Here is a 26,438-nt window from a genome sequence, read left to right on the forward strand (position 1 = left end):
GAGGACAACTGAGGGACTCATATGCAACTATTACAGAAGGTTCTAACACTCACTGATGCTTCAGAAGGAAAAAACGATGCATTAAGAGCCGGGGGGTGAAAACTTTTGAAATTTGAAGATCAGGGCCAATTTAACTTATTTTGCCTTCTGGGAAACATGTAAGGACATTCTGTAGTTTCTGAAGGGCAGCACTAAATGAAAAAATATGATATTTAGGCGAAATAAGAAAAATGTACACATTTTCATTCTGTTCAAAAGTTTACACCCCCTGCTCTTAATCCATCGTTTTCCCGTCTGGAGCATCAGTGAACATTTAAACCTTCTGTAATAGTTGCATATGAGTCCCTCAGTTGTCCTCAGTGTCTCAAAATTACGCATAATTGTTGGAAAAGAGTTCAAATACACAAAAATGCTGAAAAACCAAAGAGTATGTGGGACCTGAAGGATTTTTCTGAAGAACAGTGGGCGGTTTAACTGTTCAGCACAAACAAGGGACTCACAAACAATTATCACTAAACAAAAAAACAGCTGTGGATCAAATGAGGTAACAACACAGTATTAAGAATCAAGTGTATGTAACCTTTTGAACAGGATAATTTTTTATAAATTCAACTATTATTTTCTCTTGTGGACTGTATGTACACATCTTTTAATGTAAAATATCTTATTCAGGACAGTACTAAATAAAAAATAATATGCATTTTGTATGATCCCTCTTATTTTGGTAAAATAATTAACATTTTGCAGATTCTGCAAGCTGTATGGAAACTTTTGACCTCAACTGTATTTGAAGCTTGATTTCAGATCATTTGCTTGTTTTATTACCCTGCCGTTGGCCTCTCCTTTCCACCAGCCTTGGTCTCCACCGATCTTGCTGTAGATCTTGACAATGTCCCCTTCTCGCAGGGACAGCTCTCTCATGTCTCGAGCAGCAAAGTTGTATCGCGCCACAGCTGTGCTCACTACCCTGGGTGTGAATACTGAACAAGGCCAGCAACATCCCAAGATTAGCGCATGTAAGGTGATGATGAGCACCATTAAATGCTTAAAAGGATTAGTTCACTTCTAGAACAGAAATTTACAGATAATTTATTCACTCCCATGTCATCCAAGATGTTCAGGTCTTTCTTTCTTCAGTCAAAAAGAAATGAGGGTTTTTGAGAAAAACATTCCAGGATTTTTCTCCATATAGTGGACTAACTACAGTGGGAGCCATTTTTTTTCTTAAAAAAAAAATAAAATTATTGTACTTTTTAACCACAAATGCTTGTCTTGCAATAAATAAGTTAAATAAAACACGTTAAATAAACACTAAAAACCATGATGTTGGACAATGTTGAAGCTAGAGAAGAAAATGAGATGGAGTTTTTTATCCCAACTTATCTTTTTTAAACGAAGCACACAAATGAAGAACTAACCGCAAGTGCACTTTCCAACAATGAATTGGAAATATTTGAAAACACTGACACGCATCACAAAGCTACTGCAAGATGAGCATCTTAGGTTAAAAAGTATATACATTTTAACTTTTGTTTTTACAAAATGACTGATCGTTTCGCTAGATAAGACCCTTTTTCCTCATCTGAGATTGTGTAGAGCCCTTTGAAGCTGCAATGAAACTGCAATTTGGACCTTTAACCAATTGATCCCACTGAAGTCCACTATATGGAAAAACATCCTTGAATGTTTTCCTCGGAAACCTTAATTTATTTTCAGCTGAAGAAAGAAAGACATGAACATCTTGAATGACATCAGGGTAATTATCAGGAAACGTTTATTCTGGAAGTGAACTAATACTTTAAACAACAGATTTATTGACACTGTGACACTGTGAGCGAGATGTGAATGAATGGAAGCTTGTGACTAATGCTGGGGTATTTTCACCGGAACTTTATCAATGTCTGGAACACTAATGAGACGACGATGAAAACACAACCGGGGGAGACATGTTGATGGGAGATGAAGGGTTGAAAGTGAAGAGGATTTGGGGAAGGTGGCATGGATGATGCAAGAGCACGAACAAGCAAGAAGCGCAATACCTGACCAGAAGGGAGCAGAGCTTTGAGAGGAGAAGTTGAGGCCCTGAGGACTGAGGAAGGAGAAGTTGTAGGAAGCACAGGTGGCTGCTGAGACAGTACGGGGGGAGAGAGGGGGGGACAAAGAGACAGACAGGCAGAGAGTGAGAGACAGCGCAAACAAATAAAAGAGGAAGGGCACAACAAAAATTACAGGGTAAAAAATTTAAATTTAAAGTCCGTGCAAAGGCAATTAAGAGAATTTCTAAACACATTATAAATGATAAAATTGTTTTAAAAATGTGAATTGCTTATGTGCCCCCACTTTTGTGTTCAGGATTTTTTGGGCAGGGCTAAAAGCATGTCTTGATGACGCAATGGAGTCACTGAGCATGGGCCCTCCCCTAACACTATAAGAAGTGTGTTCAACTTGAAGCAGCACTGCGCAGACCAATCATTGTAGGACATCAAAGTAAAGTGAGATCTACAGAAAGCAGACGGCTCCATATGCTTTCGAATCGCTCTTGAATCTACACTAATCAGTATGCGCAGTGATGCTTCAAGTTAAACACATCTAAAAACTAGAGCGCACTAGCATCAGTGGTTCGCCTGCTAAATCGTGAGTTACTGTCATTATCGTTACTTACTACAGTCTACAGTTTGCTACAGTTTGGCAGTATTTGACACTTGAGAGAGGCGGAGCTTTCCCACTAGTGGGTGTGGCTTCACAGCCAACAGTGGATGCCACCAGCGTTTGAGAGCAGAAAATACTGCTTATTTTTTCAAGATTTTGAAAACTTATTTTATTTACTTGGCTTTTTTATATAATTCAAATTTGGTTGGGTGGTTATTAACATTTTCTATGGTGTGACAAATTAGAACATTTAATATTGCTTTACACAGACTTTAAGGACATTAAAGAGTCAGAAAGGTGTTCGTATGTGTGTGAGAGAGTTTGTGTTCAGTACATGTTCTAACAGTCACAATCAGAATTCATTTTTTTGACAGAAAATTGATTTTAGGTAAAGTACATATTACCTTTCAGAAGCTAAGCTTTTTTTTAAAGAGATTAATACATTTATTTTGAAAGAACACATTAAATTGATTAGAAGCAACAGTAAAGATTTGTATATTTCAAATAAATTTTGTTCTTTTGAACTTTTAATTTGTCAAAAATATCCTAGAAAATCACGGTTTCCTCAAAAATATTAAGAAGCACAACTCTTTTGATCAACATTTATAATACTACGAAAAGTTTTTGATTTATGAAGGATCATGTGACATTAAAGTAATAGATTTATTTTAAATAAATTTATTTTTAAAATAAATTAAAAGGAAACTCTTATTTTAAATTGTAATAATATTTCACAGTATTAGTTTTTACTGTATATTTGAAAAAATAAATGTGACCCATGTGATTTATAGTATAATATGTATACTATATGTATATCGATTATTATCGTTATAATCATTAGAATATTAAGTAAAGATCATGTTCCATGAAGATATTTTGTAAATTTCCTACCATAAATATATCAAAACTTAATTTTTGATTAGTAATATGCATTGCTAACTTCATTTGGACAACTTTCAAGGTGATTTTCCCAAATATTGTCCTATCCTAACAAACCATACATCAATGGAAAGCTTTTTTCAGCTTTCAGATTATGTATAAATCTCTTTTTTTTTTTTTTTTAAATTACCATTATGACTGGTTTTGTCTTCCAGGGTCACAAATGCAGCCTTGATGCGCAAAAGAAACTTCATTCAAAAACATAAAAAAAATATTGCCGACCCCCAGCGTTTGAATGTCAGTGTGTGTATCAGCTTTCATTTATTTTAATAGTATGGAAAAGAACACAGTGAACATTCAGTGTCCTTTTCTGTTTTTCTGGAAAAAGGAAGTCACACAGGTCTGAAACAACATTAGTGTGAGTGAATAACAAAATTTGGGTGAATGGCTCCTTTAAGCAGCTCTTGTGTTACTTATGGAGATCTTCAAGCCTTCCATATTCTCAGCCCCTCACAAAAAGACATTGTCTTTTAGCACTTGCATAAAAGTATCAGTGAACACCAGTTAAGCTTGACTGGAAAACGAACAAAGGCACATCATTTATAATACATCTAATGAAGCATCTGTTTATTGGAACCTATTCAGCTGGCCGAGCAAAACTTGGCCCCAGGAGCCAGAAGTCTCAGTCAGGCCTCGGCCTCAGCCAGAGTGGGCGGATCCTTAACAACCAACCCAAGATGAATGACAGCTGAAATGCCAGGAGGTGGGGCATACAGAATGTGAGGGCGGGACCAGCTGGCAGGGTTTGTTTGTTCAGACTTCCAGAGTGTGTCCAAGAAGGCTGCTGGCCAGACTGGTGGGGGCTCAATACAAAATGTGTGCCAGAAAAAGCAAGAAAGCAGAAGAGTGAAAATAAAAAAGGGAGACAGGGAGCGAACGATAGAGATAAAAAGCGAAGGAGGATTATGGCAGCAAATGTTTACCTGGTGAGCGGGTATTGGTGCGAGAACTTGAGCGTTCCCTGGATTTGTAAGGGTAACGTAATGTTGTGTCCAACAGCTTGAAGCTCTCTTTCAGTGAATGACTCTGATAATACTCCACAAGCTCCTGTAACAAAGAAACACAGCTAAAGTTACTTACAGCACTTTGATATTCCAGATTTTTTCATCTTTTTTAACATGCATTTTCAGAAGAAATACCAGTATTTGCAAGGAAAAAAGTACAGTATATAGTTTTTTAATAAAATAACCGTTTTCTATTTCAATGTATTTCAAAATGTAATTTATTCCTGTGATGCAAAGCTACATTTCCACCAGCGATTACTGCTCCAGAAACATTTCATATTATTATCAATGTTGAAAACTGTTGTGCTGCTAAATATCTCTGTGGCAATTTTTTTTTCAGGATTCTTTGATGAATAGAAAGTTCAAAAGAATAGCATTTATTTGAAATAGAAAATGTTTCTAACATCATAAACTGTCATTATTTTATATATATAGTCTTATTTTCAGACATTACATAAAACAAAATATATATTGTATAAACAACATTACAAACAAAATTTTTCTTTAACAAAAGCAAAACTAACAAGAGAAAGAGAGAGAAAGAAAGAAACAAACAAAAAACAAACAAACTCAAAAATAATATATTTAGTTGTCTTTATTATTAATTAAAAATAAAATCCAAAAAATCTAAAAGTAATATACATTCTTACAATTATTTTTTGTGTGAAGGTAAATGCTCCAAAAAAAAAAAAAAAAAACCCACATTTTTTCAGAGGATTTTCTCATGGGTGCAATATGAAATACGTTTGCTGATCCAATGTTTTCTAGTTTTCTACATTTTTTCCCAGCTGTACCAGCCAAAAGTATGAAATGCTTTTTATGATGAGACAAATTTAATAATTCAGTATCCCTAATATCCAAACCATAGGATCATAACTGATTGGGATACCCATAACCTTTGAAGATGTATCAATATATATATATATATATATATATTCCCATAAATATAAACTGTAATTTTTGATCAAATTAATGTATGCTTGCTGAATAAATCTGACCCTGGGCCACAAAACCACAGGTATATTTGTAGCAATAGCCAAAAATACATTGTTGGGTTAAAATGATGAATTTCTCTTTAATGCCAAAAATCAAGATATTAAGTGAAGATCATGTTCCATGAAGATATTTTCTACATTTCCTACCGTAAATATATCAAAACTTAATTTCTGATTAGTAATATGCATTGGTTCATTTGGTGATTTTCTCAATATTTAGATTTTTTTGCACCCTCAGATTCCAGATTTTCAAATAGTTGTATCTCAGCCAAATATTGTCCTCTCCTAACAAACCATACATCAATTAAAAGCTTATTAATTTAAAAAATGGATCCTTATGGCTGTTTTTTTGTGGTCCAGAGTCACAAATGTTCTGCTTTTGAATAGTAGCATGTATATGTACAGACACTAAAAGAATATCTACAATATAAAACTTGCAAAGAAATCAGTATGTTAGGTGCTTCAAGTTAATTGTGTGAAGTGAATTAATTGTCCAGTCTTCACTGTGCAAGCATAAAATCCCATTTTGCTTTTAACAGCGAAATATTTCTCTTACCAGGAGGCTTTCGAACTTCTTTGCCTCAGTGATGTGAATCCAGTTGTCTTTCTCAATAACTTTAATATGCTTCACTTCATCATTAAACCTGTTAAAAGACACATAGCAATGGTGAATGACAAAATACTAAAAGACAGACAGAATGTTCGATTCTTGACATGAATACATGCGTTCCCCGTAACACTTACTTGATGCTGATAGCGAATCTCTCTGCTTCTGCTGTCCTCTCGCGAATCAGATAGGTGCCGCTGCTGTGAGACTTAAGCAGGTTGTCAGCCTGCTGTCGTTCCATGTTTCCTGCAAACCTGAAGCCCACAGGGAAAACGCACACTTCATTCACAAGCCCATTCAATACACTGTACATCATTACAGCAACTCAGAGGTCGTTACCCTCAACATGCCTCGCAATTAGCCTAAAGCTAATCAATCATCATCATTGATTATAGTTATGACACATGTAATTCCATGCAAATTTCACTAGGCCAAATGAGAGTAGCATAGCTAATTATAATATTAACATAACTGTCAAAAGTGTATTGTAAACAAACCAAATCTTGTAGTATCTTGGTAAAGTGAAGCGTAAGAATAGAAAAATCAATGTGCTCTAAAACAGGATGAAATACCAGGGATAAACGTAGTAATCGGTCTCTCTGGAGGACTGACGGCTGGAAAATGACTGGAAAGGCTGTAGAGAAGAACACCATCATAAAATGATTTGAGACAAGCCCTGGTTTAATTTTTAATAGTGAAGAACACAGCCTAATATTTTAATAATCATATATTTGAGAGAAACAAAGGTTAGGTATAATTAAAAGAAATGTAAATGTTAACATTATTTGATTTTACCCAGCAGGCACAAAACATAATGAGACAGTGATATTTGGTTAAATTTCCGTTGCGACGTCAGTTGACCAAAACTGTGAATTTAACGTCTACTGTCAACATTAATTTGATGTCCAATACCGATGTCAGCGGACGCTGATGTTTTGTTGTTTTTAGGTTATGTAACTAAAATCCAACGTCAAATACTGACGTCAACCCGATTTTCAGTCTCAACCAAAATGCAACATCTGTCTGACGTTGGGGAACAAAATGTCAACTTGACATTATACTGACGTCCAGTGCCTGCTGGGTACTTTTATGAACTTGTACCTTAGGGTCTAAACATGGTTTCACACTGGAACTTGGGAAGAAGCCAGTCTTTTGGGTTTGGATGAGTTTGCCCTGAGATAAAAATCCAATGATTTACAGGTAAAGATTAATGAATTAAGAAAAGCAAGCCATAAAAAACAAGACATAGGGTTATACTACAGAAACTGCATTAAGTTTGACCAGAGTTCAAAGATAACCTGATAAAACTGAAAAAAATTACAGGCCATAAATATTTCTTAACTCTTAGTTAAGAATTAATATTTCTTAACTGACCAATTACTCCATTGAATTTACTCACCATGGCTACTTTTACTAGCATATGTGACCCTGGACCACAAAACCAGTCAAGGATCAATTTTTTGAAAATGAGATTTATACATCATCTGAAATATGATGACAATATATTTGAACTGTTTGAAAATCTGGAATCTGAGGGTGCAAAAAAAATAAAATATTGAGAAAATCACTTTTAAAATTGTTCAAATTAAGTTCTTAGCAATGCATATGACTAATCAATAATAAAGTTTTGATATATTTACGGCAGGACATCTACAAAATATCTTCATGGAGCATGATCTTTAATTAATATCCTAATGATTTTTGGCATAAAAAAAAATGTATAATTTCGACCCATACAATGTATTGTTGGCTATTGCTACAAATATACCAATGCTACTTATGACTGGTTTTGTGGTCCAGAGCCACATATGGCACCTGAAAGGTGTAAAATTTGGACCATAGTACAGATTCTCTATGTAAACATAGTAAATTATCAATTTATAACATCATACCTCCCACCATGATGTGTCTGGATCTCCCTTTAGGAGCTCAATGACTTCTCCTGTCTGAAAGGAGAGAGGGATCTTGCCTGGCGGGGCAGGGGTACCATGGTAATTTCTGATGGCCACCATCTTTGGACCTTAAGAGCACATTGGAAAAAAAGCTCATCCTAACTGCACAAAGAACAAAGTATATGAATGCTTATAATTTATATTCTTAGAACACACCAAACACTTTGCATTTACTGCATGCGTGAACTATACACTAGATGGCAGCATAGAGCTGATGTGCAATTTCTTCAAAGCATGTGCTTGAATGTGGTCGATTTCAGTTTAACAGCCTGAAGCTGTGTTCAGTATCTACATTTTTCATATTGACATAACCACATTTGGATCACACAAGAAATCATTTTACTTATATTCTTACCTGATTGTGGAAGCCCCGGCTCCTGTGAAAGACAGAGTGGATTTTATGATTTAATGCACTTCAAAGTGTAACACAGTTTTTATATAAGCAGGCATTATTTAAAACATCCCTAAAGTGTTTTTCAAAGTTAAGAACTTTAAGATAAAAACAAGTAGTAAAGTTTGGTTCAAGTCAATGAGAGACTATAATTAATTTATCGGAGAGATGGAACTTTATGAGTACAGGGCACTAAAAACTCACCGAATCATGAGGACCTGAAATAATAATGAAAGTGAGAGAGAGAGCATGGTCAGTGATCTGATCTCTTTAATTAGAGCAGATGTACATGTGGTTTTTTAGAAGCAGGTTTCTGTTAGAGGCTCACTTATTTTGCAGATGGTAATGATCTCCAGACACTCCTTATGGGCACCGGTCCCACAGCGTGAACAGTAGTATCCCTGGTAGAAAATACCCCTAAAGAAAGACAAGGATAGAAGGAGAGTGAGAGACTAATGATAAATTTTCAGGGTCTGAAAGCAGCTACTGTAGGGCATTAAACAATGAGAAATGTCAATATAATCTAACAATGTCTTCATTTCCTGAGGTCCTACCGCATTTCAAATTCATCCAACACAACTAGATTTCGTTATGGTTTTGAATGATGCTTGCCCATGCATGCATAACTCAGCACTATGTTGCTAGGGTGTTGTATACTAAGCAGTTGCATTAGCATTGCATCCATATCCATTTTTTAAATCAAATGTAAATTCATGTCTCAGTCACATTTTCTTGGTTAAATAAGCATTGCTTACACTATCAGAAACATTTTTTTTTTTTACATTTTTACATGAACAATGTAATTTTTATTCAATTTATTAAAGCCAAGTATGAATCTCATCAAGTTTTTAAACATGTTACATTTATTCCAAAATAATAACTCAAGGCAGTAGCAATTTAAAATATCACTGCAAGCGTCAATCAGGGTTCAAACACTTTTAAGGCATTTAAGCACATATGAAAAAAGACATTATTTAGCAAGCTTGCAACCACCTAAATCAATGATTTAAAAAAGCATATTTGGCAAATCCAGGTAATTTACCATAGAAATATTATGTTTTTTAACGGTTATGACTGTTATAGCACCAGCTGTGGTCTGATCTCCTTAAAACTTTGCATGCTTGTTGGTGTTGCATGCTTGGTGGTGTGCTTACCAGGTTTGGTGAAGTTTTGAGTTTTCCTTTAGGCTTTATAGGATTTGGGGTAAATTCGGACAGGCCCCTTTTTAAACCACCCTGTTATAGCTTCCCAAAGGGTAAATTTCAATTTTTTTTTTTTGATAATTATTGACCTAGAGAGTCCAGAGAATTGTACTGCAGCATATTTTTTTCCAGATTGAGCGAAAAACCTAGGACTAGTTCGCAAAAGTAGTTTTTTTTTTTTTTTTTACATCTTCTCAATCATTTGATAAACAATCTGATTGACAGCAGTGGTTCAAGAGGCAAAGTTGTCCAGAATGAGGAGTTCTATGGTATGATACGATGTGCGAAAAACCACACAATATACAATCATTTACGCCCTTGAAAAATGTGACAACGCCCCCCTAGTGGCCAATTTCTTTCAGATTTCTCACAGAGAAATGGGGCCATGAGTTAAACTGGCCCACCAAATTTCGTTCCAATCAGCCTCTGTTAACTTTGTCTAATAGGTGCTAAAATTTCATCGGCCAATGACGGCCATGTTTTTTTTTTGAGATACTCAAATGCACCCAAAAGACACTTGTGGCACTTTGGACCAAGACCGTGACGGCATTTTTTTATATTCATAGGACAAATGTTTGTGTAGTTATAGCCATTTTTATGTTTTTTTCCCTCTTACAGCACCATTTTATCATATGTAGGTCAGAAATCATGCATTTAAATTGCTTATAAGTTAACAAGCCACAATTTCAGGCATCAATAATGTCCATAGCACAAATGGTGTGTCACGTTACACAGTGATATGTGTGAAAAGCCTTAGAGGCTTGTTCAAATTCTAGGCATGAGCTACTGTAACAGTGATGCTTGGCTTTGAAAGCCAACCTATTATGCATTAATACCATTACAATCACCCCATGTGACTCCATATGTCAGCACAACTAAGCAGCAACATTCAACATCCAAACTAATCCCAGGCCGGTTTGCACACAGATTGAAATACAGAGCTGTTATAATTAGCAGCTATTGTGCACACTGACCTGTGCTGCAGAGTGGCAAATTTAGGTCAGCGCGCTATGATTTCACACGAGTCAATACAGCCTATCAGTGAAGCAGCTCATGTAATAGAGGTCAGACTAGTAGCCTAGTAACATGGTTTGAAGCCCGTCTTAGTCCACTGCGCTGCATCTGTAATTTGAGAAAGTGGTGTTTGTGGGTAAGCCCTCACCTCAGCAGCTTTTTACAGCCTCTGCAGTCAGTGTTCTTTTCAAACGTGTGCATTTGGAAGTTGTGCTGGTTGGCAGTGGCTCTTTCAGGTTTGATGTTTGACCTGCATGGATTAGTAATCAACACGTGTGATATGGCAATCAAAAATCGAATTACTGCGTCATTTTGACTCAGATGTGGTTCTAACATACATGGCCATTTCAAACTGCTCCATCCACTTGCGCTTGGTGTCTTCTGTCTTGCAGAAAAACTGGAAGCCCTGCTTCCCCTGCAGATGGATCAGGTAGAAGCCATAGGACCACTATGGGTGGAGAGAAGATGGTTGATGGAAGGAGAGGTGGTGGACGGAGACATAGTAGAGAGAATGCAGCAGGATTGAAAATGTATCTTTGGCCTTTCCATTGTATCTCATGCTACAAATATTGCTTTTCAAAACGCCACATGAATTCACTTGACAGTCTCGTTCTGTATTGACGAGTTTTCTATTGAAACAGGATGTTTGGATGGGTATTTTGAAAATAGCCAAAAGGCTTTAGCTACATAATGCTGCCAATAATGATGTACTGACTGCTAGTCTATAGCATTAGTGAGAGGAACATTCTTAGTTCTAAAAAGCATTTGTTTGAATCAAAAAAACTTTTGACCCCAAACTTTTGAATGGTATTGTATATTTGCTAAACGCAAATTTAATTTTGTTAATGCTACACTAACATAGAACTCAAAGCTAAAGAATGTGGACTAAAAGTCATAAAACTCTACTTCATGACTTCATGTGGTCTTTAGAGGACTAGATCATCCAACAATGAAATTCCTCTTATCTTTTGCTCTCCTTACTTTCTTCTGCTGAACACAAAAAAAGATATTTTGAAGAATGCAGCCACTGACTTCCATAGTATGGTAGTCAAAGGCTACTGGCAACTGTTTGATTACCAACATTCTTCAAAATATCTTCTTTTGTGTTCAACAGAAGAAAGAAATTCATACAGGTTTGGATCAGCATGACGGTGAGTAAATTATGACATTTTCATTTTTGGACAAACCTTGAATTTTAAAAAAATATATCTCAGTGGATTCCACAGATCATCAAGTCTTGAAGGATTAGTTCACTCCTGAATTAAAATTCCCTGATAATTTACTTACCACCATGTCATCCAAGATGTTCATGTCTTTCATTCTTCAGTTGAAAAGAAATAAAGGTTTTTGAGGAAAGCATTCCAGGACTTTTCTCCATATACTGTAGTAGACTTCAATGGGGATCAGCAGCTTGAAGCTCCAAATTGCAGTTTCAGTGCAGCATCAAAGGGCTCTACATGATCCCAGACAAGGAATAAGGGTCTTATCTAGTAAAACTATCTGTCATTTTCTAAAAAAAAAAAAAAAAAAAAAAAAAAAATGTATATACTTTTTAACCACAAATGCTTGTCTTACAGTAGCTCTGCGATGTGCGTCTACGACTTCACGCATTATATAATCACGTAATAACATAATCACGAAAAAATAAAATGTTCTCCAACTTCAAAATCATCTGACATGGCTTTGTTTTACCTTTTTTTGTAAAGGCCTTTAGACTTTCTTTGCTCCTTCACTTTATAAATACTGGGTCAGTACTTTTCCCTACATCATGTGTGACCTTTCCAACGTGATTCTGTAATGTGTGAAGACAGAGCTAGTGCAAGATGAGCATTTGTGGTTAAAAAGTATATTTATATATATATATATTTTTTTTAGAAAATGACTGGTTGTTTTGCAAGACCCTTATTCAAGGCTTCTGCAGGTTTTATGGGGGAAAATTTAAGACCTTAAGAACTTTTTAAGACAAACTAAAGAAAATTTAAGGAAAAAAAAAAATCGAAGGGAAAACAATACAGCAATATGTTCTCTAAGTATAGTTCGAGTTTTACTTTCACTTTCAAATTAGCAGCAATTCAGCATCTAGCATCTGTTTTTAGTTCATTTGAGTTTTCCCTCTTTTCCTCACTTTCCTTCAGTAAAAGCACTGTGCACATTTACTTTCACTTTCAAATTAGCAGCAATTCAGCATCAAGCAATTGTTTGTTTTTAGTTAGTTTGAGTTTTCCCTCTTCACTTTCCTTCGGTTTTAAGGAGCTTGTTGTGCGCAATTTACTTTCACTTTTAAATTAGCGGTATTAACGTAACGTAATAAATTTTTATTAACAAAACGAATAATAATACACCATGTTATATGCCTAATATAAAATAATAACAAAGTTTAAAGAGTTATACAAAACTGAAAATCCGTAAACACTATGTAACCAAATAAATAAGAAATGTAGAACGTTTATTAGCAAAGCAAATAAGAAAGCTTGAAAGCATGGCATACATATTTGATGTAATACAAAATAAAAGAATAAATTACACAGTAAATAAAAATCAGCAAACACTGTGGAACCAAATAAATATGAAACTTCCAATAGATAAATGGCAGAAGTCAACGGGCTTTTCAAAATTCAAAATGTTTTTAAAACAGGCGCTTTTGCATTTCGTTTTGAAACTCTTTCGACATAGTCTTGACTTTCTAACCTCTCTCTTTTTGTCAGTCTGCTCGACTCACTCTCTTCACATGATAAATGAAATGTGATGCAACTGTCGTTCGGCACTCAGCATTGAGCAGCCACGTTCAGTTATGAATATTGAGTGACCCAAGCCATGTAGCTCAGAAATTATGTTTTCGCATCACTTTAAAATAAAATGCATGCAGAAACAATCCCTTACGAAAATTAATGACCTGATCATATGATATTTAATACTTGCTGCTCTGAAGATTCACGGAAAAGCGATTTAAGACTTTATTAAGACCTGCGGAAACCCTGCTTATTCCTCGGCTGGGATCATGTAGAACCCACTGAAGCTGCACTGAAACTGCAGTTTGGACCTTCATCCCATTGCCCTTCACTGAAGTCCACTATATAGAGAAAAATTCTGAAATGTTTTCCTCAAAAACCTTAATTTCACTTCGACTGAAGAAAGAAAGACATGAACATCTTTGATGACATAGGGATGAGTAAATTATCAGGAAATTTTCATTTTGGAGTAAACTAATCCTTTAAATTGTCAATTTGTAAACACAGTGATTCCATTCTGGCAGTGCAAAGCTGCTGTAGAACTCTTTAGATGACAGAAAACAGATCACAACATCACAGAAGCGAAAGGCACAATCACAGCACTTCAATGCTTAGAGAACATGAGCATTCAGCTTACCATTTTTCCACTCGACTGGTGGGCATGCAAAGAGATTGAAGGCGGAGAGAGAAAAGGAGAGAAAGAGAGAGAGAGACACCCTGTTACACATGCATTCTCATATCCATGCAAAAATTCCTGATTGTTAGATTCATGGAGAATGCATTGGTTTCTCTGAATTTACATACACATGCTAGAGCACTGAAGAGGGCAGTGCATCATCTCTGATTGGTTGAAATTATAAGCATCATGCTTTAACACTCAAGGACAAACGTATAATGAACGCAATCCATCTGCGCTATTCACCAAGCAAACGATCAGATTGTCCCATTTGCCTTCGCACGGTTAACACGCAATACATAAAGATCATTGGCTGAATCAATTTGAAAAAAGCAATAAAAAGCAAGTTTATTTATTCTGAATCAGGCACGATGGCTGGCGAATCAAAGGCCCCTCACCTTTTTCATGTCACGGTTATTCATAGGGTCATCGGACATCTTGTAGAGGTGAAGTTCGATGATCTCTTTTAACTCATAGTTATAATTTTTCCTCTTGCAAACAATCACAACTTTATCAAATAGGAAGATGTATCTAGGTACAGAAAACACGGAAAAAAGATAACAATCTGTTTGCAGCAGAACAGGTCAAGGGCAATTTCTCGTTGCATATGAAAACATATAATGAAGGCGCAGTCATACCTGTCTTGTTTGGTCCGGTTAACTATAGAGGACACTTTAAGCTCTCCATCTATCTTTGGCCTACCGTATTCCTCTAACTTCACCTGCTGTGAATGACAATCACACGCACAAGCAAAAAATAGTTAATACATCTATACTTGCATAAAGGCTTGAGTAATTTTATACATTACTTTGTGACATTAAACCGTCACTGTTCCTGTATGCAATATCAAATTAAATTTGAATGCGTCAAATGGAATTAGAAAAATAATGACATATTTCTGAAATACTTCTTGTCTGCCATATGGATAGTTATAAGAAGTTCATTTTTTGCCTTTATTGTGCATCCCCCCAAAAAAGTTGGCAAGCAAAACCACTGATTATTTTTCTATAAGCTTGGTTTTTCACTAAAAAACTATGTTTTGGTTTAAAAGCTTGTATTTTGTTATTGTAAGAATATTTCTGTAATATTTATTTAACACAAACAGGCTTATGTATCAACTGTTGCTCTAAAATGGGGAAAAACAACATTGTATAAACAGAAGACGACTTTATGCAATTACCTTAAATGCTACTGGTAAATAAAAGGTACATACACTGCCAGTCAAAAGTTTTTGAACCGTAAGATTTTTAATATTTTTAAAGACGTCTCTTCTGCTTACCAAGCCTGCATTTATTTGCTTCAAAATAAAGCAAAAACTGTACAAATCTGAAATATTTTTGCTATTTAAAAAAAACTGCTTTCTATTTTAATATATTTTAAAATGTAATTTTTTCCTGTGATCGAAACTTGATTTTTAGCATCATTACTCCAGCCACATGATCCTTCAGAAATCATTCTAATATTCTGATTCTTTTGCTGCTCAAAAAATATTTATTATCATTATTATTATGTTGAAAATAACTTCAAAATTTACTCAACGGTTTTAACTCAAAATACTAATACTAATAATAATAATAATAGTGTTTCTTGAACAACAAATCAGCATATTAGAATGAGCTTAAAATATATATTTTAAAAATATATTCAAATAGAAGATATTTAAATAGTAAAAATATTTCACAATATCACTGCTTGTGCTGTATTTTGGATCAAATAAATGCAGGTTTGGTGAGCAGAAAAGACTTTATAAGACTAAAACATTAAAAATCTTACTGTTCAAAAACTTTTGACTGGTAGTGGACATGCAACTGTAAATATTTATTACACTATAGTTGCTGCTATATTAGAAGCTATCAAAGGCACGGCAAAGCCCACAGTGCATGTCTTTAGCCCGTAAGTGGCATGCCTCATTGGCTCATTGATGTTTAGCCACAGGCGTCATCTGCACTACAGACCCACACATAAATAAACCAGAGCTGATACACTAACTCCTACATTAGCTACTGGGAGAGGATACACTGCTTTCATTTCCTTTAAACACAGTCCTAAATACGTCCTGCCAGTGCTTATGGCCTGGAGGCTTTCAGGATTTATTTTACTGAGCAGAAGTGACAGATGGGGGGCAGGTGGAGGCTTGTAAAAACTAAATGTTTGGGGATAAAGACGAATTGGCCAGAATGCTGAAATGCACACATTCTTAGACACCATTAGTCTTTCATTTGACACAGTAGAGGGGACCAACCATATTTCCGCAATAGAAGCTCTTCATGAAGACACCATGCATTAACATCAAGTCAATACCAAAATGCTGATACCAGCTATAAAGTTCTCAGCATCAACAATAAAAGAAACAGGTAGGTCATATATTATGCCAGGGTGTTGCATAACTTCATGAACACTTACCAGATTTTCTATTGAGCTCTGAAATTCACTTATTTTCTTGAGGGTTTCATTGTCTCTCTTCACCTCGTTGATGTACATTGCCAGGTCCTTTAAAGACAGATAGCAAAACACTCAGGTAAAAAAAAAAAATCCAACCCACTCCTCCCCAAAAATACAAAGAGATCACTGCACATTAAACATTCTGCTAGGCATAATTACATTGCAACCCAACTGTTGACATCAAACACTGTATTGGGCTATTATGTGTATATGATGGTCATAAAAGAGTTCAAACCTGCATGGCGTCTAGTGCCTCTTTAAGTTGCTGTCTCTCCGGGCGGTCCATAGAGTGACTTACTAACTCCTGGGGACAGACAACATAATGATAAGTCACACATACTTAGCCTTACACAAGACTTAACCTGTTTATGTTGATATTTCACTCTAAAAGACATTTTCAATGGTGTGTGTATACTGTATGTACAGTTAATAAGTGGGATCATATAAAATGCATGCTATTTTTTTTAATTTAGCACTGACCTGAATAAGATATTTCACATTAAAGACATTTACATATAGTCCACAAGAGAAAGTAATAGCTGAATTTATAAAAATGACCCTGTTCAAAAGTTTACATACACTTGATTCTTAATACTGTGTTGTTACACGAATGATCCACAACTGTTGTTCATGAGTCCCTTGTTTGTCTTGAACTGTTAAACTGCCTGCTCTTATTCAGAAAAATACTTCAGGTCCCACAAATTCTTTGTTTTTCAGCATTTTTGCATTTTTTAACACTTTTTAACAATGACTGTATGATTTTGAGATCCATCTTTTTTTACAGTGAAGACAACTGAGGGACTCATATGCAACTATTACCGAAGGTTCCAACGCTCATTGATGCTTCAGAAGGAAACACGAGACATTAAGAGCCAGGGGTGAAAACTTTTGAACAGAATAAAGATGTGTACAGTTTTGTTATTTTGCCTAAAAATCTTTTTTTTTTTCTATTTAGTATAGCCCTTCAGAAGCTACATAAGATACTTACATGTTTACCAGAAGACAAAATAAGTTTAATTTACCCTGATCTTTGAATTCAAAAAGTTTTCACCCCCGGTTACAAATGCACCGTGTTTCCTTCTGGAGCATCAGTGAGCATTTGAACCTTCTGTAATAGTTCCATATGAGTCCCTCAGTTGTCCTCAGTGTGAAAAGATGGATCTCAAAATCATAGTCATTGTTAAAAAGGGTTCAAAAATGCAAAAATGCTGAAAAAACAAAGAATTTGTGGGACCTGAAGGATTTTTCTGAAGAACAGCAGACAGTTTAACTTTTCAGGACAAACAAGGGACTCATAAACAACTATCACTAAACAAAAAAACAGCAAATTAACTACTTGTAGATCTTTAGCAAACTTTTCAAGAACAAGCACATGCCATCTCAAGCACAACTCACACACTGCAACTCTCCCTGGGTTTGAGTGTATGAAATGGGCTGCGGATAATATGATTTAAGCATGGCTGATTTAAACAGTGTCACTGTATCCACCTCCCAATGCTCACTTCCCTCTCCACTGTATCCTAGCCGTCTGTCACACGTCACACTCTTTCTCACCGTATCCATTATTAATGCGTGTTGTGAATTAATGATGGTTTGTATCATGCAGGGCGTCCTGTTTTATACATGATCTCTATTAGCAGTGGCTGAGCAGAGTGGAGAGCCACATGGGTCTTGTTGGATGAGGTAAAACGATCTGAATGTTTTATAGGGTTTTGAGGTTCGCAAGGTACTGCTGGTCCTGCTGCTTTCAAACTTTAAATTGGAATACATGGAAGTTGAACAGGTACCTTAATTTTTCTTATAGCACTTTTAATGACAGATGAGGTCATGGCAGGCTCTCACCTTAAGCAGAAGGTGATATTTGAGGACCCTCTGCATAGGGACCACCAGGAGATCCTGCAGTTTGAACTTCCCCTCCTGGACCTTCATGGTACACTCCTGTGGAGGAAGATTATTGCAACAGTTCAGCAGGTTTCTAAAAGGAAAATCTAAGAACAAATAACACACACTAAAATACAAAGATTTTATCCATTAGCTCATTAGATTTATGACATTATATTATATTGGTTAGTGAAATTATTCTCCAAATTTGCAATAATGATTATGAAAACATGTTTTAACCCTTGTGCAACCTTTTGGACATTTTTGTCCTTTTCAAAGTGTTTTTTTTTTTAATTATTTTGCCTGTGGTATTGCCAGCTGCATAAATTTTGGCACAGGTGTGTATTTTTATTGAAATTTTACTATTTTACCCTCATTTCCTTTAATAAATCTATTTTGCACTAGGTACAAAATATAGTTCCCCTCAGGACCTTAAAGACAAAAACGTCCCAACTGAAACCAATTAAAACTGCTATTTTTAATAACTAGTGCCATTTAACTGTAAAATGATGCAATTTTTGTTAATAGACTTTCATTCTGTTAGCAAGGTTTCAAAATTTAATTTTTTACCATTTTTTACCAGATGGTGCCATTTTTTTCAGATTTGGCCAATAAAGCAAATACTCACTTTATTCCTGTTTTCTGCTTCTGCATCTGCATATTATAGCGCCAATTGGATAGATAATGCAGCTATAATTGTGTGGGTATGTCAGAGTGTGGTTTGTATGTGTGTCAAAAAAAAAAAAAAAAAAAAAAAATTGGTGTGTGTTCTTTTAATATTTGAGAGAGAAAAACTACTGCAAATCACAAATCCAACCATTGTGCGCACCAGTGGAGTTTTGCTGGCATCTAATTGGGAAAATCTTGTACTGCGCCCAAACAAAATCATACTGAAAGCTCATTTTTTGAGATATCAACCACAGATTTGATTTAGATTTAAGGATTTGATTTTCTAGCAAGTTTAGAGTTTAACATGTTTCATAAAATATATATTTTATATAAAATTTTGTTCATAAAGCATTTTCATAAACTTAAATATATATCTCTGTAACTTAAACTTTAAACTTTTTCTACTTCAACAATAATCTGCCATGGGTCTTCTTTACAACTAGACCAAAATTAAGTCTGTGCTCCCAAGCTTCAAATTTTTACAACAGTTTTTTGACATTGATATTTTTTTCCACTAAGGACCTATGTGTAACTTTTTATTAATGCATTAAGGGTTAAAATAGTTTACATAAAAAAAAAAACAAAGTTCAACTTTATTGTGACTTTATTTAATATTTTAAACATAATTATCTATCTAAGGTGGAAACAAGCTTTGTGGTTCCTAATCACACAAAATAAGACCAGAACTATTAAGTAAACAGTATTTTTTTTTTTCTAAAAATTGATTTTATTTTGTATAAAGTGTATAAACTGTATACTGTATACAAACACACTTTATCTTTTCCTCTGCACGATTTCTTATCGTCACTTAATGTGTTAATCACTTCATTTTTAATCTCCCTGTTCTCAAATGACAAGCAAGTAGGACAGGCTACTTAAATGTCATGCTTGACATTCAGAATAGACTGAGGAAGAGGTTCATCATCTCTATGACTATCAGTGACTCCACGTCCCTCCTGATGAAGGATCTCTGACTAATCCACTACAAGAGCCACTCGTCTCTTTCCAAGAGGTCTCATAACCACGGGCTGAATGGACTGTACCCGATTACAGAGCCCTTCTTGTGTGTGAGATAACAGGACAATAATTATGTGAATTTGTCAACAGGCATGTCCAGAATTGCGGTTGCTGTGATTTCATCTGTAATCTCCTCTAATCCCGTGTGGAAATAATGGCTTCTGTGGCCAGTTTTTATTTTTGGAGTCATTAAAGTAAGCCACACTGCCTCAGACTGGCAGGCACAAAACAGCCCCGTAGTCTTTGCATCCTGAGCAGCATTAACAGAGAGCAAAATTAGTTCATGTCCCAAAACTGTCAACAGCAGTCTGCTGAGAGCGAACGCTGTGCTGGAGCTGACCAATGGAGCGGTCTGTGGGAGAAAGAGCTGTTAAAGGAGCCTCTTTGAGGCAGTGTCGCTGCCTCAGCATTGGCTGATGAGAAATACAGTTTTAGTGAGAGAGTGAGACCTGCACATTGCTTAGTAGCTTTAGAGCATTATTAATTCACTTAAAGAGACAGTTCACCCTCATGTTTCAATTGCACAAAAGGAACACAACAGGAAAAACACAATGTCCTGATTGCTGTTTTTCATGCAATAACAATGAATGGGTACTGGAACTTTCAAACTACGAAAGAAAACAAAGAAGTTGCCAGTTTGACTCATCAACTACAGTGGCATGTGAAAGTCTGGGAAACCCTTGCAGAATCTGTGAAAATGTGAATAATTTAAACAAAATAAAAGAGATCATACAAAATGCATGTTATTTTTTTAGTACTGTCCTGAGTAAGAAATTTTACATAAAAGATGTTTACATATAACCCCCTTCAAAAGTTTGGGAACCCTCGTTTCTGAATATTGTGTGTAGTTACCTGGATGATCTACGACTGTTTTTTTGTTTTGTGATGGTTGTTCATGAGTCCTCCAGGTCCTGCAGATTCTTCAGTTTACCAGCATCTTTTGCATACATGAACCCTTTCCAGCAGTGACTGTATGATTTTGAGATCCATCTTTTCACACTGAGGACAATTGAGGGACTCAAACACAACCACTACAAAAGGTTTAAACATTCACTGATGCTCCAGAAGGAAACACGATGCATCAAGAGCCAAGGGGTGAAAACCTTTAATTTAAAATCAAGGTAAATCAAGGTAAATTGTACTTAATTTGTCTTCTGGGAAACATGCAAATACCTTCTATTGCTTCCAAAGGACAGTACTAAATGGAAAAAAAGGTTCTCAAACTTTTGAAGGGGGTTATTTTAATCATTTCAGCTATTTTCTTGTCTTGTGGACTATGTGTAAACATCTTTTATGTAAACTATCTTACTCAGGACAGTACTAAATAAAAAATAACATGCATTTTGTATGATCTCTCTTTTTTTGTCAAAATTATTCACATTTTCACAGATTCTGCAAAGGGTTCCCAAACTTTTGGATACCACTGTATATTCCAAGTCTTCTCCAAGCCACATGATTTGTGTGAGGAACAGACTGAAATCACTGCAGTGATAGTTTCAGTTTAATGAACAAATTATTCGAGTCAGACTATTTCAAGGATCTTATCCAGTTTGCAAAACATGTCTCTAGGAAAAAAGATGCAATGCTACATTGTGCAGCTACTGATTGTGATTTTCAGTTGAAGGGCAACAAGAAAAGCAATGTAAGTATTCACTGCTTTCCTAGTGATATGTAGAGGAGAAAAGAATGGGAAGATGTCTGTGGACAAATAAAACTTCCTAAAGACCAACAGCTTTGTTCTTTTCACTTTAGTCCTGATGCCTTTGAGGCTTTTAGTAGACCACAGCTACTGAAAGAGCTTACAAACGGCAGAGACAAGAAACGCTAGATGCCACTCGGTGGAAATGCATACCTCCACTTTACACTTGACATCTTCCCGTGTGGCAATCAGCTCCTCCAGTGTCTTCTGAGCATTCTCCATGTGGCTGCAGTACTGGCCATAGATCAGCAGTCTGCAAAAGAAAGATCAAAGACTTGATACCATGACCTTGACATTCAATACTTAGTCTCATCATATAAAATGAACAACTGTTATTGGGGTCTGGTCAATGAATAATGACAGAATCTTTCTCTTTGGGTTTATTTTAACGTTTAGCTGAATCTTTGAAACCATTAAAAGACAAAAAAAATCTGTGCTACAAGTGATAATCAGATTACAGTGTTACATAATTTCATAAAAGAGCTATGTCTGTTGTGCTCTCTTTATCTAATTAATCTGAGTGAAGCATTTTGTGGATTCTGGATTGTGTACAAGTTAATTTGGGCCTCTAAGAACATCAAGACACATTTATTAGATTTTACAATGGACTCCTGATAGTGATCAGCACATTCTGGAAGCAGCTCAAAGTCATCTCATCTAGATGATGGCACAGATTTCTGCCTCTGATTTAAGTAGGACACTGGCACAGTTGGCAAGCTCAAACCCTTGGATGCTCTCGGCTTGCCTGCCTTTTAACTCTGGTCTTGGTTAAGATAATTTCACTTTATAATGTATAATCACTGCTTAGTTATCCTTGATCAGAAGAACGAAATTGCCTGTAATCCCAAAGAAGAAAGATAAAATCTGAAAAGTGGTCAGATCAAAGGAAGATACATTTGATTTAAATCCGAACTGGATTATCCTGTAAGGCAAAATACATCTGGATAAGGTCGAATGAATCAAAGGATGAGGACCAACTCAACTCCAGCTCATTAAGTGTGGTCTCTGAAGTGTTACAATCTTCTTGTTAGTCTCACCTCTCTATGTTGACATGCGAGCCACACGTTAAGATCTGCTGCTGTAAGAAACTAACTAAAACGGTAGTCTTCTTTCCTGCCTGCTCTGCTTAATGTCTGGGCCTTCGTGCCCTTGGACTAAGCAGGCCTGATTAAAGGCTAATCTGGAACAAGAGAGATGGCTTGGTTCCTCATGGAAATGGACTGATGGAGATTAATGGCGGCCCCACTCAATTATGAGCCAAAACGCACATTCAACAGCATATTGAAAATGCGGGAGCAGGTGTCGGGAATTAGCTGTAATAACAGATGTCACAGGCATAATTGAACATGAAGGTCTTCTTTACAAGGCAATTTCCAGATTAAATGTTTCAGGTGCCTCGTAAAAAGCACTGTGAGGGAGAGACGGTGCTTTATGCAGGACACTTGAAACAATGCAAGAATAATGGAACAAGAATCTTCACGTAAGTGAACAATAGTTTTTATATAGGGTCTTATGCATTAAAGGATTAGTTCAACCAAAAATGAAAATTAGCCCATAATTTACTCACCCTCCAGACTTCCTAGGTATATACAACTTCTTTCTTTTAGACAAATCAAATCAGAGTTATATTAAAAATTATTCTGGCTTTTCCAAGCTTCATCATTGCATGGGCGGGTGTTTCTCTTCATCAGTCCAAAACAAGTCCAATAAAGTGCATCCATCCATAATAAAATGTGCCTCACACAGCCCTAGGTGCATCAATGCATTTCTGTAAGTAAAATATCCATGTCTAAAATGTAATAACCACTTTAATGTAGCTTGCACCAACTGGTCGTACCTGGAAGCGGATGATGACGTTGGACGTCGGCGCTGCGTATGCGCCGGTGAGTCTCCTGAAAACCAACATTTGTTTACAGGTGCAAAAGAAGCAAAATGTCCTTACTTTAGCAAAGGAAAACCAGTCTCCTCTTGGTTTAGATCAAAAACTTCTGACATTTTCCTTTACAAAACCTTGTTTTGAGCTTCCAATTCATGACCGTTGTTTTGTTTTGATCGCTCCACATCATCTGCCCTTCCGGGTACGACCAGCTGGCGCAAGATAGATTAAAGTGATTCTTACGTTTTAAATATGGATATTTTTCTTACAAAAAACACATTGATTCACTACAGGAGGTCTTCATTCACCCACCAGAGCTGTGTAAGGCACTTTTTATTATGGATGGATGCACTTTATTGGACTTGTTTTGGACTGTTGAAGAGAAACACACACCCATGCAATGATAAAGTTTGGAAATGCCAGAGTGATTTTTTTCAATACATCTCAGACTGGATTCGTCTGAAAGAAGGAAGTCATATACACCTATGATGCCTAGAGGGTGAGCAAATTATGGACCAATTTTAATTTATGGGTGAACTAACCCTTTAAACTTTTACATGTTACATTACATTGTTAAAAAAAATATTTTTTATTTTTGTTACTGATTAAATTATTGAAAAAAATGTATCATAGTTCAAATTCCAGCTTTGCTATCACAAAAATAATAAAATAGAAAATTGTAATAATTTGATTTTACAATATTGCTGGTTTTACTAGGGATGCAACAGATCACAAAAATATTTGGATGACCAAAAGGTGTTTCTAACTGCATTACTCAGACAGAGAAACTGCATAATCAAATGTAAAATAACACTACATAGTCTTCACTGTATAAATTAAATATATAGATTAATCTCTTAAATCTACAGTTTTTTTTAGTCAAGAGCAGTGAATGATTTTCTCTCTGCTTTTGTTGTTTAATTAACATTAATGAGACAGACAGCAGAAGGTTATTAGGTTATTAGGCTGCTGTCACTTTAAGACCGAATGCTCTAATTCAATATAGTGACACATGTCCAATTTTTTTCTCAGACTGACTTTATGTACGAGGATACTTGCAAAGACAGGTATTTTGATACAATATCGAGTATATCAATCCAAGTGCAAGATGTAAAAGAGAATTTTATACTGGTGTTTATACGCTGTATGAGATGAGGCCATTTGGGAGTGTGAAAAGAAAACAGTGCATAAATACCAAATTGAGTTTTCTTTTTGATCTACTTGCACTTGAGTGGTTTAAAAAGCACTTGAATGTTTAAAGGCAAGACTTACAAATAAGTGCAAATGATAAACTTTTACTGTATGATGGTTAAACTTTACAACCAATCCACGAGTCACATATGTGCGTATAGTTCAATGACAATTGCACATGAGTAAAACCACTCAACCATATATGTGATAGGTACTGTTATACTTTATATAAGGATATCTGATTTTTTTCCCCTTCCATCTCCATTATCCATTCATGGTGCTCAAATGGATGTTCTTTCATACATGCACTCAGACCATGCTTTGTCCATCCACTAAGCATCTAATGGTACTAAATTGGCTAACATCACATTAACACTGAAAAAAAAATCTTACAAGCATTAGAAATAATGTTGTGAAGTGTGGCGTACACATCCATTGAGCAGATTTGATTAGGAAGGCTGCAAATGCTCTTTCATTCAGGGTTGTACTCAGAACATACATTAGTGCAACGGAGATCACTCTTTAATGACCCATTAATTATGTGTGTTTAAATGCAATCGGAGTAGAAGTGAAACATGTTAACAACCAGAAGCAACGCAGTGCAGCCTCAAGGAATGTGCTCTTTATGAAGCCAATTCTGTTGACTGATCCAGCTTGGAGTGTTAAACACTTGGCCTCTGCCTCCCCAAAGGCATCAGAGTTGTAAGAGAAAGGTGCTGAAATGAAAAGAAATGCGGTGATTTGTGTTGCCACTGTCTAGTTGGCTTTACAACGCCAGCCAACCTTAGACCTGCAACATCCTGACAACTGCAATGGCAAAGCAGTCAAGGCTATTCAGACTCTTCTCTACAAGTTCATCCTGGTTTCTTTCTCTTTTGGCACTTCGGACTACGAGGGTGGGATGTGATCGAGAAGGAGAGAGAGAGAGAAAGCCCTGGGTTGCTTAAGTGTGAATATTCCCTAGGGTGAAAGCCTGTGCCATCTCTGTGTAAACACATGCTCTTTGAATTCAACTCTCTTCCGGTGCTATCACCCGCCACACCAACTTTCTCATTATGGCAAATCTGTCATGCATGTTATTTCACAGAAAATACAATTTGGTATAGACGCTCTCCTTCCAGCTTCTATCTGTCTATTGGAAAAGACCCGGGCCAGCGAGGGAAAACGAAAAGCAAAGTGGAAGTGACAGGCCGGTAAGAGAAGTAATAGTCTCTGACATGAGGCATTGAAGACCCCTCACCTTCACTCTAACACAGCCCGCACAAAGTGAATAGCGGCTCAATCTTAACGCAAACCAGCTAATAATGTTCCTCAGCAACTCTGAGTTCATTCAGTCAGTATCACATAAATTAGTTCGGAAATAACACTGCAAAAAAAAATTCCCATTTGAGACTTTAACGACCTCTATCGTGGTTTAAAAGCTGTGATTTGCTTTGCACTCTTGAGGTGGCGTCTTAGAAAGCAGCTTGACGATTTGTTTTTAAGCAAGACGGTATTTTCACTCT

At 36.0% G+C, this 26,438-nt stretch overlaps 1 protein-coding gene across 8 annotated transcripts in view; it reads right to left on the bottom strand.

Annotated features, from left to right (window-relative positions):
• Window positions 1-26,438, bottom strand: part of vav2 (vav 2 guanine nucleotide exchange factor) — a 194,183-nt gene that overhangs the window by 16,049 nt on the left and 151,696 nt on the right. For 2 of the 8 annotated variants that reach the window (XM_051094014.1, XM_051094020.1), the window contains 20 exons: window positions 22,020-22,119; window positions 18,443-18,538; window positions 16,836-16,904; window positions 16,562-16,648; window positions 14,797-14,882; window positions 14,557-14,689; window positions 14,120-14,134; window positions 11,092-11,201; window positions 10,902-11,003; window positions 8,866-8,954; window positions 8,742-8,755; window positions 8,502-8,523; window positions 8,087-8,214; window positions 7,296-7,367; window positions 6,767-6,828; window positions 6,332-6,448; window positions 6,144-6,231; window positions 4,512-4,635; window positions 2,040-2,126; window positions 826-980 (listed from right to left, as the gene is read on the bottom strand). In XM_051094014.1, the coding sequence (XP_050949971.1) occupies window positions 826-980; window positions 2,040-2,126; window positions 4,512-4,635; window positions 6,144-6,231; window positions 6,332-6,448; window positions 6,767-6,828; window positions 7,296-7,367; window positions 8,087-8,214; window positions 8,502-8,523; window positions 8,742-8,755; window positions 8,866-8,954; window positions 10,902-11,003; window positions 11,092-11,201; window positions 14,120-14,134; window positions 14,557-14,689; window positions 14,797-14,882; window positions 16,562-16,648; window positions 16,836-16,904; window positions 18,443-18,538; window positions 22,020-22,119 (1,756 nt within the window). The remainder of the gene's footprint in view (window positions 1-825; window positions 981-2,039; window positions 2,127-4,511; window positions 4,636-6,143; window positions 6,232-6,331; window positions 6,449-6,766; window positions 6,829-7,295; window positions 7,368-8,086; window positions 8,215-8,501; window positions 8,524-8,741; window positions 8,756-8,865; window positions 8,955-10,901; window positions 11,004-11,091; window positions 11,202-14,119; window positions 14,135-14,556; window positions 14,690-14,796; window positions 14,883-16,561; window positions 16,649-16,835; window positions 16,905-18,442; window positions 18,539-22,019; window positions 22,120-26,438) is intronic. The other 6 variants (XM_051094015.1, XM_051094021.1, XM_051094017.1 and 3 more) reach the window with 6 other exon arrangements.

The sequence above is a fragment of the Labeo rohita genome, chromosome 21 (genome assembly GCF_022985175.1).
Source record: "Labeo rohita strain BAU-BD-2019 chromosome 21, IGBB_LRoh.1.0, whole genome shotgun sequence".
Classification (NCBI taxonomy): domain Eukaryota; kingdom Metazoa; phylum Chordata; class Actinopteri; order Cypriniformes; family Cyprinidae; genus Labeo; species Labeo rohita.